Source organism: Salvelinus fontinalis, chromosome 28 (genome assembly GCF_029448725.1).
Source record: "Salvelinus fontinalis isolate EN_2023a chromosome 28, ASM2944872v1, whole genome shotgun sequence".
Classification (NCBI taxonomy): domain Eukaryota; kingdom Metazoa; phylum Chordata; class Actinopteri; order Salmoniformes; family Salmonidae; genus Salvelinus; species Salvelinus fontinalis.
The window spans coordinates 12,191,828-12,207,504 of NC_074692.1; the positions used below are offsets into that span (position 1 = coordinate 12,191,828).

Consider the following 15,677-nt stretch of genomic DNA (forward strand, 5'->3'; position numbering starts at 1 on the left):
AATCATTTCTCATGCAAAAGTTAATATGTAAGCTGTATGGTGTAAAAACAAACAAAATGCTTTTAAAAAGGGCATCTCGACACATTGCCAGGGTAGCTCAATCATGTTTAATGCGGGTACATTTAAAAAAATCAAGAACCTTTTAGTTATTGTCTTGTATCGATGTATACTCATTGAATGCAAATTCGTGTCAGTACACGACAGAAAACACAAACCCCAAAATCAAGGTAAAACTACTACTTCTGCTCTGAAATACTCATGCTCTTTGATGTGACAAATGAAGCTTTTTTTTCTTTTTTTTTGAAAAAGCGATTTTAAACCCTGACAACTACTGGACTTCATAGATAGTTCACTGCACAGAAGTAAGAACAGGACATCTGTACCATAATAAGCAGCTGCAGACTCCAGAACAAGCTGAGGGCATGGTTAGCCAGCTCCACTGCCTGCTGTTTCAAAGCAGACAAAGCTTATAGGCTTATTATTCATCTTAGGTATAGTTAAACAACACAAGGAACACTTGTAGCAAAACATTTGTCTGTTAGAAAGTATGGTAACATATGAGTTGTTATTAAGCAATTAGATATCAAAGTCCGTCTAGTCAAGAGGACCATACAAAGCTGATCCAAAAAGAAGACTGGTCATGTATAAACAATGAATTTAGAATCCTGTTCAAAGTTAATCTCAAGTGAAAAGCTCATATGCATTGCTCTCTTGGAACACATTTTATTTAAACAGTACATGGGTTATTGAACGTTCGCATGATTGACCGGCAATAGAAAAGCAAAAACTACAGTATTGCATCTGGGATGATGAGATTTTGAGATTGGATTTCGAGTCTCCCTGCAACATTTCTCTCCCTGCAACATCATTAGAAACACTTCCTTAAAAAATATAGACTTGGCTTTACCAGCCTATTATTCCCTTTTATCTATAAAAACTGGAACAACAATATGTACAACTTGATTTTAGTACTTATAAACAGTGTATCATAGATCCATAGGGTTTCCCTGCAAACGCTGCTCTGTTAAACAACCATTGCCATGAATACACATATCAGAAAGGAGAGGATTGTCAAAGAAATGTCCCCAGTGCAACAGTGTATGTGTTGGTAAATGGATCACGATTGCACGATATACAGGCGATGGGGGATGACTTGGTTTTCTGGTTGGTCTCCCCTCGATGGCATAACCATGTGCAGAGTGAACAGAGGCTCACACAGCTCCTCTCCTAGCCTCTCCTTATGTCACTCACACAGAAGACTGGTCCCATACCTAAAATACAGAGAGAGCCATAGAAGATCAACTCTACTCATGTGGGTCATTCCACCAATTAGGTTCCTTTTGAGTAGTGTAACTTGGTGAAGAAGAAAACAAATCTAATTTTAACTTTCTGTCATAAAGAGCACATTTTCAACTTAATAAAAAAAATCTAATCTGTAAAAAAAAATATTAGTGCCTGTCAACAAGTAAGGGCCAAATAAAATAGCAGGTTTATGACTTTATCTAAATCTGCCATGAATGGAAGCTTGTTGTTTGCAACAGGGAGGGGCAATAACCATTTGTTACATTTCTAGCCTATCTATGGGTAACAGGGTTAATGTGTTATGTTCGTCCCACTCAGTTTTCTACCACAAAACACCAGGAAATGGCCAAAAACAGTAGAAGTAACTCGTCTGCTTTTACACTATGATTTGACTATTAGATGTTCAATGTCTCTATAATAATGAATAGTTTCACCATTTCACCATTAAAACAAGCGTTCAGTTCACGTAACAGGGTTGACCTTAAAATTAATCCCTAATAACATGATATAAATAATCTTCAGAATTGACTTCGTCAAATCATCAAAATAACTAGGGCTCTATGATGGTGAAACCTTGGAGAAATGTTGGGGTTAGGTGGGTTAAAATCTTCCTAGAAGTCAGTGTGTGCACAGATGGGCCATGTCAAAATGCTGAATTTTGGCACTTTAGCAAGTCTATATTCATATAAAAAAAATCAGATTTATTGAATTTTCCATGTCTATCTTAAAGGGCACATCATTTAATATAACAAGCTTTTACAATTTACATATTTGTGCACAATATCTACTTAAAATATTAATGGGAGGCAAAGGGCACTCATTTCGTGGAATGACCCATGTAGTAATGGACTGTATTGAGTGTACCAACTTCACAATCAATCCTAACATTTTTGGTTAATTGATGTAATAGTGATGGAATTCCTAGTGTGTGTGTGTATGATTGTACCTTATTGACAGGGGTGAGCTGTGTGCGGCGGTCAGAGCCGGTGTGGAGACGTTGGTGGTCGTCAAATCTCCCAGGGGATCTCTCTCTGCGGCTGTCTAGTCTGGGGCCTGGGGACTTCTCTCTGTCCAGGGGGCGTGCCGGGGACTTGTCCCGCCGGAACTCGGTTCGACCCTCCCGGTAGCGGTGTGGTGTGCTGGGCTCACGGTGAAGCCCCTCATGGCTGCCAGGGCCTGAGGCCAGACGCTTGGAGATGTGCTCTGTGTATGTGGGTGGACCTCTCTTACTGGGGCTGCTGTAGAGACGAGCAAAAGACAAATAAATGTAAGGAGACAAAATAAGCTGCTGTTGTTTCAGCTCAAATTAGAGAAAAGTCTGAAATATAACCATGATCATACAGATACAGATAAAATGGCTGCGATACACTGAGCGAACAAAAAAATAAGAACACCTTGCTAATATTGAGTTGCACCCATGTCAAGCGTTCCACAGGGATCCTGGCCCATGTTGACTCCAATGCTTCCCACAGTTGTGTCAAGTTGACTGGATGTCCTTTGTGTGGTGGACCATTCTTGATACACACGGGAAACTGTTGAGTGTGAAAAACCCAGCAGCGTTGCAGTTCTTGACAAAAACTGGTACACCTGGCACCTACTGCTATACCCCGTTCAAAGGCACTTAAATATTTTGTCTTGCCCTCTGAATGGCACACGTACACAATCCATGTCTCAAGGATTAAAATACTTATTTAACCTGTCTCCTCCCCTTCATCTACACTGATTGTAGTGGATTTAAGTGACATCAGTAAGGGATCATAGCTTTCACCATGTCAGTATGTCATGGACAGAGCATGTGTTCTTAATGTTTTGTACACTCTGTGTATATTTGGCTTCCAAGCTTTGCTAACAGCAATGAAAACTCAGAACAGTAGGTGGCACTGGAGCCCCTTTCAACATTTAGCACAAGACTTGTGACGCAGTGTATCTAGTATTCTAGAGTTTCCTTTGTTTACTTGTATGTGCATCTACTACCCTTCACCATAGATTTTGTTGATGGTACAGTAGTTCCGGTCCATTAGCTAAAAGTGTGGGTTCTAGAACATGACAGCGAGAGCTCACCCGCGGCTGGAGCCGGTCCTCTGCAGCTCCCCAGACTCCCTGACCAGGTTGCCCTTGCAGCAGATGACCCGCAGCTTGTTCTGGTAGGACGAGGCCAGGTAGATGGCCCCGGAGGAGATTGCTGGACCCAGATAACGGGGGTTAGGGATGTCCAGATGGGCTAGAACTGGAGGGCTACACACAGATACACAGACACAAGCCTCATTTATACCTGGTTCTAACATGCTTCCTTTGTCTTGATCTGATCCACATTGTGATTGTGCCCACGTTGTAGCCGTTACATCTACACATGGTAGTAAAATGTGTCTCTTTTGCATCCACTGTGTCCAGATATGCTGTTCCCTCCCGGTATGCAAATTCTTTGACAGATATTCTTTCAAAAGAATATTTGTATTTATTTGACATAAAAATACATCCCCGCATGAATGGTCTACCATATAGTCAGTGAGACAGATTTGGACAGCAATGCAAAAAAAAAAAAAAAAAGACAAATTCTAAATGAGAGACTACAAGGACAAAACTCTTGATGCTGCAATGATGATGAAAATATTTCATAAACCAAGAGAGGAATTGCTAAAAACTCAACCAAAGAAGAAAAACAACGCAACTGTATTTTGCACCAAGTACACCGAGTGTTTGGAGAAAATGAAAGCAATCCTGAAAAAGCACTAGAATATTCTGCAATCGCACACCTCTTCAAGGAACCCCCACTGGTGGTCTATAAGCGTGATCGCAATATTGGCGATCTGACCTGCCCCCTGAGTCCACTCAAACACTCTTGACACCCATTCCAAATGGGAAGTACAAATGTGGCTCATGTGCACAGTGCAACAGCACTATAAAAACATCCTTCTTCAGACACCCACATACAGGTTGAAAAATCCCTGTTAGGGGCATCACCTCATCACCTGTTCGTGTGGAAAAGCCTACAAAGGGAGGCTTACTGGATATATCCAATCTAAAAACATTGACCCCTAGTGGTCTGAATATTGACTTTGATCTCAGGCCCTTATGAACAATTCTCTCTTTTATGAACAAGTCTTATTAATTGATCTATTCTTTCTACAGATTATCAGCGTACAACCAATATGTTCCCCCTGTTGATGATGCTTATTATGCATTAAGGTTGAACCAAAAGATCACATGTAACAAATATAATGAAATAGGAAACAATTAAATATGTGAAATTGAATAAAAACAATAATGTATGTTGATGCTAATATTATGTACAATATGAAATTGTTTCCATATGATAACAATAGCCTAATATATTAAATATGCCATAAACAATAGTTTTAACAGTTTCACTCAATTCATTCTAATTGACTTAGTCATTATGACACACCCCTCACTATTGTCATTGGTTGCACTAATTGCTCTGTTTGTCTACATAACCTGGTTCAAGAGTTCATGACATAACCCTGAAGAAGGCACAGTGATGCTGAAAGGTTGGTGATCTACCCAATAAATGACTGGGAGTTTATATATGGAGTGTGTGACTCTTATTTATAGCTTTAAGACGCATATTGATGCCATAAGGTAATGGTGTAACTTGTCAATGATTTTAGAGTGCAGGATAATGATGGCTTAAATGATTTCACTGTCCAGATCTGTCTACACTTGTAAGATATCCAAACACAATGCTTTTGACTACCTCCGGATCTGGTCAGAAAGATCACAATGTGTCTTAATCGATCTGTCTGAAAATGTGGGCACAATCAGAATGTTGACAAGATCAGGACAAAGGATGCATTGTTAGAACCAGGTATAAACAGGGCTATAAATGCAGGGTTAGGACCAAGGCCTACATTCAATCAGCTAGAGCATTAACCAGCGTTAAACAGCGTTGGCCGAGATCTGCATAAAATATGTTTTGGCGGTGTTGGACGTGTAACTGCTTTATGAGCTGGCAAATACCGTAGGTGAGAGGCTTCTTGTGAGTCACAAAACACTCCATTATTATTATTCCTACTGCGTTAAGGTACCTCGGCTACGCGAAGCGAACGTATGTGCTCACATACTCCCTAAAGACCTTCGCTTGAAAAACGATAAACGGCAATATTACTGTTTGTCCCTCTTGAGCCATTGTAGCAACAACATACCAAGAAACACTTCCTCTAAATAGTCAGAATGAATTTAGATGTTTCTGCCAAGGAGGTCTTTGTCTGCAACTTTAACTAGGATAACTAAGATGTTTGGTTCAGTTCTTAAGTGAAAAAATGGGAATGAAAACTAGTCTTCTCTTGTTGGATGATAACAAACACTTCATGTTTAGGAGTAGTACTGTTATGACAACAAACACTCCTACTCGTAGTAGTACTGTTGACCAATCACTGACGAAGGGGTGTCGACTTCGGCTACTAAAGTCTTTGCACGAACAGCCCCCCAAAAAACCTGCCAAAGACCAAAATGAACAAAAACGTCACAAATTGTTGCCATAATGCAGAAACTGTTTAGCTTTTAAAAGTTAAAAATGACACTAGGAAGTATAGGCTCTATCGATTTTAGATATAATGTCAAACCATTGTTAGGCTAATGTATGTTTTCATGTTCATTTGGATGGGGGGGATTTATAGCCATTTACATCAGTATTATGAGTGTTTGAACTTTTTAAGCTTACTGTATGCTTCCCAGTAGAAACAGTTTGTGCATATCATAAACATTTGTACATTTTTGGTCTTTGGCAGGTTTTTTGCAGGTTACTGCAAAAACAGTAAAAAAATTAAATAAAATAAAAACATAAGTATTCAGACCCTTTACTCAGTACCTTGTTGAAGCACCTTTGGCAGTGATTACAGCCTTGAGTCTCCTTGGCTATGAATCTACAAGCTTGGCAAACCTGTATTTGGAGAGTTTCTCCCATTCTTCTCTGCAGATCCTCTCAAGCTCTGTCAGGTTGGATGGGGAGCGTCGCTGCACAGCTATTTTCAGGTCACTCCAGAGATGTTTGATTGTGTTCAAGTTCGGGCGCTGGCTGGGCCACTCAAGGACATTCAGAGACTTGTACCGAAATCATTCCTGCTTTGTCTTGGCTGTGTGCTTTAGGGTCATTGTCCTGTTGGAAGGGGAACCTTCAGCCCAGTCTGAGGTCCTGAGCGCTCTGGAGCAGGTTTTCATCAAGGATCTCTCTGTACTTTGCTCCATTCATCTTTCCCTCGATCCTGACTAGTCTCCCAGTCCCTGCCGCTGAAAAACATCCCCACAGCATGATGCTGCCACCACCATGCATCACCGTAGGGATGGTGCCAGGATTCCTCCAGACGTGACACTTGGCATTCAGGCTAAAGAGTTCAATCTTGGTTTCATCAGACCAGAGAATCTTGTTTCTCATGGTCTGAGAGTCTTTAGGCGCCTTTTGGCAAACTCCAAGTGGGCTGTCATGTGCCTTTACTGAGGGGTGGCTTCCGTCTGGCCACTCTACCATAAAGGCCTAATTGGTAGAGTGCTCCAGAGATGGGTGTCCTTCTGGAAGGTTCTCCCATCTCCACAGAGGAACTCTAGAGCTCTGTCAGAGTGACCATCGGGTTCTTGGTCACCTCCCTGACCAAGGCCCTTCTCCCCCGATTGCTCAGTTTGGCCGGGTGGCCAGCTCTAGGAAGAGTGGTGGTTCCAAACTTCTTCCATTTAAGATTGATGGAGGTAACTGTTCTTGGGGACCTTCAATGCTGCAGACATTTTTTGGTACCCTTCCCCAGATCTGTGCCTCGACACAATCCTGTCTCGGAGCTCTATGGACAATTCCTTCAACCTCATGGCTTGGTTTTTGCTCAGACATGCACTGTCAACTGTGGGACCTTATATACACACAGGTGTTTGCCTTTCCAAATCATGTCTAAGCAATTGAATTTACCACATGTGGACTCAAAGTTGTAGAAACATCTCAAGGATGATCAATGGAAACAGGATACACCTGAGCTCAATTAGAGTGTCATAGCAAAGGCTCTGAATACTTATGTAAATAAGGTATTTTTTGTTTTGTGCAACATTTTCTTAACCTGTTTTCGCTTTGTCAGTATGGGGTATTGTGTGTAGATTAAATAAAACAATTTGTCATCAATTTTAGAATAAGGTTGTAACGTAACAAAATGTGGAAAAAGTCAAGGGGTCTGAATACATTCCGAATGAACTGTATTAAAGTAGTAAAAAGTGAAGTATTTGGTCCCATAGTCATAGAACACAATGACTACATCAAGCTTGTGACTCATTTGTTGGATGCATTCGCTGTTTGCTTGGGTTGTTTCAGATTATTTTGTGCCCAATATACATTCATGTTAAATAATGTATTATGTCATTTTGGGGTAACTTTTATTGTAAATAAGAATAGAACACTTCTACATTAATGTGAATGCTACAATGATTACGGATAATCCTGACTGAATCGTGAATAATAATAACAAATATCATACACTCCCACAAATGCTAACCTCCCTTGTTATTGTAGTGGTGAGAGGTTAGCATGTCTTGGGGGTATGATATTTGTGCGTCTAACTTTCTCACTCATCATTTTTCACAATTCATTCAGGATTATCTGGAATCATGGTAGCATCCACATTAATGTATAAGTGTTGAGAAACATATTCTATTCTTATTTCCAATAAAAATTATTCCAAAATGACACAACCCATGTGTGTGAGGTGTATACTTTCATTTCAAAGTAGATTTAAGACTACCAAGAAAAGCTGTATGACCCTGATTTAGCCCACTGCAGTAAAAGGTTAAAAGGTTAATGCAAGCTGCTTGTGGATTTGACAGCTCCAGTTCCACCTCTGACACTGCCAAAACAACCGATGCGGATGTCAATCTGATTTCATCTAGCCCCAAGTCTGGAAATACAATACCCATCATTCAATTCAGAGAGTTGAGAGGATTGAATAACATCATGCTAAAATCAATAATGTCTGCCATTTAGCACAATGGATGAATAGAAAATGAAAATCAGACATGGGGGAATGTTATTGGAGATCACTTCTCTATTCTTGTGTGCGTTCTTCTCAATTTGTGGCATTGATTGTGGTCGCATAGGCCTACTCAGACAAATACTGATGCGTTTGTCATGTGTAAGTTCTTATTGTGTGAGGTTGTGTTTCGGTCGTTCTTTCTTTACCCAAGTGCAGCATGTCCCTGAACCTCGATCACATCCAAGGAGTTAAAGTATGTCACAAACAGGTATGGTTCTCTGTAAGCTGTTCAAGACAGATAAGGAAAGGGTTACATTACAAAAGTCACGAAATATGCTACTGGTACTCAGATTCACATTTCTAGCAATGTTCTTGTTATGACAATACTACATCAAATCCACCACAATGCATACCACTTTGTTAGAACTGTACTATGTGAAGAATCAGCTACTGTATACTGTACACACCAAAGGCCAGGGGCAGACGACTCCATTTGATTTCTTCAGTGCGGCTCCTTCGTCCGTATCCGTCCACAAACACTCCAAACTCTGTGACAGAACAATAGTCCTTAACTACTGTGTCGATGAATGTACCTTGGAATGTTTTACAATCATTCTGTGGTTGTGTGGGGGCAATACAACACAATTTTATGCAATATGTACAGTAAAACAGGTAATACAATATCACCACGGTAAGATGAATTTATTGCAATTGCAAATGTCAAGACAGATCTCACCATGGAAGCAGAGCAGGTACTCCTCCTTCTGCAGAGTGCTGGTGACCTGCATTATGGAGATGGGGAAGCTATGGGAGGAGGAAGCAAACACCGCAGAGGCCAGCGACATGTCCTTCTTATCCAGGAACTCTACAGAGGCGACACAGTGTATAATACGCTCTCTGTCACAGATAGGGTGGTAGGTAGCATAGTGGTTAAGAGAGCTGGCCCTGTAACCTGAAGGTCACTGGTTCTAATCCCGAGCCGAATAGGTGAACAATCTGTTGATGTGCCCTTGAGCAAGGCACTTAACCCTAAATGCTCATGCAAGTTCTGGATAAGTGCATCTAAAATGTAAATATAGAATCAGCATTAGATTAACCATAGAAATTATTTAGTGGCATCAACATTTAACACGTGAATAGTAGAGTGGCTTATTTACATGTAGCATTTTTGGGTTGGTCACATTTCATTTTCTGGTACTCATGAGTTTCAGTGGGTTTACTGAGAGAAACGACCAACAACGAAAACCACTAACCCTCCAGGACATACTGCTTCATCTCAATCTCATAGAATTTGTTGGTGCCGATGATGATGCTGTAGCTGGTCAGGTGGATGCAGCTGCAGGGCTCCAGAGTCTCTATCTCCTGATGGAGGGGTGGTGGAAGGAGGTTGTTAGAGAACTAGCGAGGGAAAACAACTGATGGACTGATAGGAGGAACAGACTTTTTTTCAGTTGCAGTTCAATATAAATGAGGTGCATGTCTAGTCACTGTGAGCTGTCTTGTGGGTCAATTTAATTTCCTCTGTAACCAGAAAGTTATGTGTTGATCGTTTCATCTGATCCTTTGTTTCAACTTTGAGGTGATACTCACCTTGCGAATGCAGAACTTGTTGAGATTGTCATTGTAACGCAGAATTGTAATCTTGTTAGGCATTGCTGCACAGATACAAGGCCCATTATCTATCTGTAGACAGACACATCCAGAAAGTTAGTGACAGTTATGATAAGGGATAAGCATTTCTTCAGTCAAAGGATGACCAATTGAATCAATGCCCCCAACCCCTGAAAAACCACTAGACTTACTCTGCCTGCAGAGAAGAGGTGGCAGCCCTTGACAGTCTCAAAGATAAATGGTTCCAGTTCAGACTGGGCAGGCAGGTGGGACTGGGCCAGAGACTGCTTCACCTTTTTAATCTCCACCAGACACAACGCCCTCTCATCCCCTACAGGCCAAACACAGACATTACCCCTCCCTTCAATTCAGTCGGACAAATAAATGAGACAGTTGACGATGTACTATATATATGTGCTGTTATCACTGATTGAGTCAAGTTGGCTTTCATACCAACAATCATCAGCAGTTTCTCATGCTCCTTCATGATGTGGATCTGGAAGACGGAGCCCAGGCCAGGGATGTGGGTCAGGGAGTTCTTGATTACATTCAGGGCGTACAGACCCTCCTCAGAGCCCACTAACACTATCTGTGAGAAGGGAAACAACACACGTCACTGGTAGTGTACTGTACACTGTGGGACTACATGAAGTGCATATGTTATCAACACACATGTAAAAGTGGTAAGGCGGAAGAGAAAAACGATCAACCCATACTACTCAAAAGTCTAGTTTCCTCTTCATTATATTACCTGGTCTGTGAGGGGGAGAGTACAGTTGATGTCAAGCCTGTCATCTCCCTCCAGCTTCAGCAGAGAGTTCCCAAGCAGTTTCTGGTGGATGGGAGACAGAAACACAGGGTCAGGAGGCTCACAGATTCAGTATGGTGGGAGAGGCACAGTCGGGAAGCTGTCAGGCTTTGCATAGGAACAGAAAGAGGGTCTATATTAAGGTAGTTGGGTGGGTGCAGAAACAGGGTAATCAGGCAGAGTGAATAGGGGGTAGAGACTCCACAAAAGGGGTGTCAAACTCATTCCACGGAGGGCTGAGTTTCTGTGGGCTTTTGGTTTTTCCAATCAGCTAAAGACCTAGACCACCAGGTGAGGGGCGTTCCTTACTAATTAGCGACCTTAATTCATCAACCAAGGACAAGGATGGAGCGAAATCCCACGGACATCCGGCCCTCCGTGAAATGAGTTTGACACGGGCTCTACATGGTAAGACGTGAAAGCTGACGGTACTACCAGACAGACCACTTGTCCTGGCTACAGGAAGGCCTATCGTGTGCATAGGGCTGGTTATATCACTGTAATAGGCTTCGTGATGAGTATGTTCACTCATCATGAAAGTTGAACACCTCGCAAAACATGACACATCTAACATTTGAGTAAAGAAATATACAGCGAAAAAGGCTGTACAATGATCTGATCACAATACATCTAATCAAAGATATTGAACAAAAGATAGTTGCCAGGTGCTACAACAGTCAGACAGTCACTCACAGTAAACACAACTTTGATAAGACAATAGAGGAAAGGATGGTGAGGACAACCAGCGTGTGGTCACAGCGTGAGGTGAACAGCAGGAAAGATGACCACGCGCTCAAGACAAACATGCACAGAATTATTCTGTTTTGTCATTGTAAATGTACTGTAATCGTAAATGTATTATAATTGTAATTGTGTGTATAAAGTGCCTGTGTGTCTGGTATCAACAGGAAAGCAGACAAAAGTAGCCTTGTTAGACTCTTTACCTGGACCAGAGGAGACAGAACCATCTGTTTTTTGGACACAGCAGCCTATGTGCAGTGAAACCCCATGGAGCAGGCAGAATAGAGCAAATCACCAAAACATGCCCACATACAGGGACATACAGTATGACATGATGAAAAAGCAACAAACAGGAATGAGAGAGAGAGAGAAAGTGAGAGAGAGAGAAGAAGAGGGACAATTAACGCCACATATAAGAGACATCATGGATTATTTATAAAACTTTACTGCTGCATTAAATGATTAAAAAACAAAACAATTCACAATTATTTATACAGATTTAATGGATGGATGCATTATACTCAGGGTCCTATCAAGCATACAAGTATGCTGTATCGAAGAATAAATCTAATGTTAAATGTAAAGTATAACCCTCATACAGTAAAAATGCTGTTTTAACCTTTGATGAGTCAGACCTCAGGCATCCAAACAGAGCAACTACCTTAAAAGACAATAGCCAGGGAAACAGGTCTATATATCCACCTGGTATTAATGACAGATATATAATGTAGGTGAAAGCTGAATGAGGACCGACACTTTCCACCATTTACCAAACTCTTATAGTAAACGATGAGTTCTCTCTTGTTGCTGAGTGAGCCCTGTTATTAACTGTTGAGAGTTGAGCACAACCAGCATGGGGGACATGAAGTTAGGGTTAGGGTTGAGCTGGGATGGGGACATGAAGTTAGGGTTAGGGTTGAACTGGGATGGGGGACATGAAGTTAGGGTTAGGGTTGAGCTGGGATGTGGACATGAAGTTACGGTTAGGGTTGAACTGGGATGTGGACATGAAGCTAGGGTTAGGGTTGAACTGGGATGGGGGACATGAAGTTAGGGTTAGGGTTGAACTGGGATGGGAACATGAAGTTAGGGTTAGGGTTGAACTGGGATGGGGACATGAAGTTAGGGTTAGGGTTGAGCTGGGATGTGGGACATGAAGTTAGGGTTAGGGTTGAGCTGGGATGTGAGACATGAAGTTAGGGTTAGGGTTGAGCTGGGATGGGGACATGAAGTTAGGGTTAGGGTTGAACTGGGATGGGGACATGAAGTTAGGGTTGAACTGGGATGGGGACATGAAGTTAGGGTTGAACTGGGATGTGGACATGAAGTTAGGGTTGAACTGGGATGTGGACATGAAGTTAGGGTTGAACTGGGATGTGGACATGAAGTTAGGGTTAGAGTTGAACTGGGATGGGGGACATGAAGTTAGGTATGGAACTGGGATGTGGACATGAAGTTAGGGTTGAACTGGGATGTGGACATGAAGTTAGGGTTAGGGTTGAACTGGGATGGGGGACATGAAGTTAGGGTTGAGCTGGGATGTTGACATGAAGTTAGGATTGAACTGGGATGTGGACATGAAGTTAGGGTTAGGGTTGAACTGGGATGGGGGACATGAAGTTAGGGTTGAACTGGGATGTGGACATGAAGTTAGGGTTAGGGTTGAACTGGGATGGGGACATGAAGTTAGGGTTAGAGTTGAACTGGGATGGGGACATGAAGTTAGGGTTAGGGTTGAACTGGGATGTGGGACATGAAGTTAGGGTTAGAGTTGAACTGGGATGGGGACATGAAGTTAGGGTTAGGGTTGAACTGGGATGTGGGACATGAAGTTAGGGTTAGGGTTGATCTGGGATGTGGACATGAAGCTAGAGTTAGAGTTGAACCGGGATGTGGACATGAAGTTAGGGTTAGGGTTGAACCGGGATGTGGACATGAAGTTAGGGTTAGGGTTGAGCTGGGATGGGGACATGAAGCTAGGGTTGAACTGGGATGGGGACATGAAGTTAGGGTTAGGGTTGAACTGGGATGGGGACATGAAGTTAGGGTTAGGGTTGAGCTGGGATGGGGACATGAAGTTAGGGTTAGGGTTGAACTGGGATGGGGACATGAAGTTAGGGTTAGAGTTGAGCTGGGATGTGGACATGAAGTTAGGGTTAGGGTTGAACTGGGATGGGGGACATGAAGTTAGGGTTCGGGTTGAACTGGGATGGGGGACATGAAGTTAGGGTTAGGGTTGAACTGGAATGGGGGACATGAAGTTAGGATTAGGGTTGAACTGGGATGGGGGACATGAAGTTAGGGTTAGGGTTGAACTGGGATGTGGACATGAAGTTAGGGTTGAACTGGGATGTGGACATGAAGTTAGGGTTAGAGTTGAACTGGGATGTGGGACATGAAGCTAGGGTTAGAGTTGAACTGGAATGTGGACATGAAGATAGGGTTAGGGTTGAACTGGGATGTGGACATGAAGCTAGGGTTAGAGTTGAACTGGAATGTGGACATGAAGCTAGAGTTAGGGTTGAACTGGGATGTGGACATGAAGCTAGGGTTAGAGTTGAACCGGGATGTGGACATGAAGTTAGGGTTAGAGTTGAACCGGGATGTGGACATGAAGCTAGAGTTAGAGTTGAACTGGGATGTGGACATGAAGCTAGTGTTAGAGTTGAACTGGGATGTGGACATGAAGCTAGTGTTAGAGTTGAACTGGGATGTGGACATGAAGCTAGGGTTAGAGTTGATCCGGGATGTGGACATGAAGTTAGGGTTAGGGTTGAGCTGGGATGTGGACATGAAGTTAGGGTTAGGGTTGAACTGGGATGTGGACATGAAGCTAAGGTTAGGGTTGAACCGGGATGTGGACATGAAGTTAGGGTTATTGTTAGGGTTAAGGCTGCGGTAAGGTTAGGGCTAGGCAGTGGTGTAAAGTACTTAAGTAAAAATACTTTAAAGTACTACTTAATTGTACTGGAGAAAAATATAAACACAACATGTAAAGTGTTGGTCCCATGTTTCATGATCTGAAATAAAAGATCACAGAAATGTTCCATATGCACAGTAAGCATATTTCTCTCAAATTTTGTGCACAAATTTGTTTTCATCCCTGTTAGTGAGCATTTCTCCTTTGCCGAGATAATCCATCCACCTGACAGGTGTGGCATATCAAGAAGCTGATTAAACAGCATGATCATCACACAGGTGCACCTTGTGCTGGGGACAATAATAGGTCATTCCAAAATGTGCAGTTTTGTCACACAACACAATGCCACAGACGTATCACGTTTTGTGGGAAAATGCCATTGCCATGCTGACTGCAGGAATGTCCACCAGAGCTTTTGTCATATAATTGAATGTTAATTTCTCTACCATAAGCCGCCTCCTACGTCATTTTAGAGAATTTGGCAGATCGTCCAACCGGCCTCACAACCGCAGATTACGTGTATGGCATATTTGGGCTAGTGGTTTGCTGATGTCAACGTTGTGAACTGAGTGCCCCACGGTGGCGGTGGGGTTATGTTATGGGCAGGAATAAGCTACGAACAATGAACAGAATATAATTTTATCTATGGTCATTTAAATGCACAGAGATACCATGACAAGATCCTGAGACCCATTGTCGTTGTCATTCATCCGCTGCCATCACCCCATGTTTCAGCATGATAATGCACGGCCCTATGTTGCAAGGATCTGTACACAATTCCTGGAAACTGAAAATGTCATGGCCTGTATACTCACCAGACATATCACCCATTGAGCATGTTTGGGATGCTCTGGATTGACGTGTATGACAGCATGTTCCAGTTCCTGCCAATATCCAGCAACTTCGTACAGCCATTGAAGAGGAGTGGGACAACATTCCACAGGCCACAATCAACAGCCTGATCAACTCTATGCGAAGGAGATGTGTCACGCTGAATGAGGCAAATGGTGGTCACACCAGATACTGACTGGTTTTCTGATCCACGCCCCTAACTTTTTTTAAGGTATCTGTGACCATCAGGTGCATATCTGGATTCCCAGTCATGTGAAATCCATAGACTAGGGCATTATGAACTTATTTCAATTGGCTGATTTCCTTATACTGTATGAACTGTAACTCAGTGACAACTTTGGAATTGTTGCATGTTGCATTTATATTTTTGTTCGGTACAGTTTTTGGGGGTATCTGTACTTTACTGTAATATTTATAGTTTTGACAACTTTTACTTTTACTTCACTACATTCCTAAAGAAAATAACTTTTTACTCCATACATTT

The 15,677-nt window shown here is 42.2% G+C and overlaps 1 protein-coding gene across 4 annotated transcripts in view; it reads right to left on the bottom strand.

Moving 5' to 3' along the window:
* Positions 1 to 88: 88 nt before the first annotated feature.
* Positions 89 to 15,677, bottom strand: part of LOC129826178 (citron rho-interacting kinase-like) — a 58,648-nt gene continuing 43,059 nt past the window's right edge. For all 4 annotated transcript variants that reach the window (XM_055886589.1, XM_055886592.1, XM_055886590.1 and 1 more), the window contains 11 exons: positions 10,624 to 10,704; positions 10,326 to 10,461; positions 10,064 to 10,203; positions 9,852 to 9,944; positions 9,515 to 9,623; positions 8,998 to 9,126; positions 8,729 to 8,809; positions 8,468 to 8,546; positions 3,364 to 3,537; positions 2,249 to 2,540; positions 89 to 1,271 (listed from right to left, as the gene is read on the bottom strand). In XM_055886589.1, the coding sequence (XP_055742564.1) occupies positions 1,248 to 1,271; positions 2,249 to 2,540; positions 3,364 to 3,537; positions 8,468 to 8,546; positions 8,729 to 8,809; positions 8,998 to 9,126; positions 9,515 to 9,623; positions 9,852 to 9,944; positions 10,064 to 10,203; positions 10,326 to 10,461; positions 10,624 to 10,704 (1,338 nt within the window). In that variant the 3' untranslated portion in view covers positions 89 to 1,247. The remainder of the gene's footprint in view (positions 1,272 to 2,248; positions 2,541 to 3,363; positions 3,538 to 8,467; positions 8,547 to 8,728; positions 8,810 to 8,997; positions 9,127 to 9,514; positions 9,624 to 9,851; positions 9,945 to 10,063; positions 10,204 to 10,325; positions 10,462 to 10,623; positions 10,705 to 15,677) is intronic.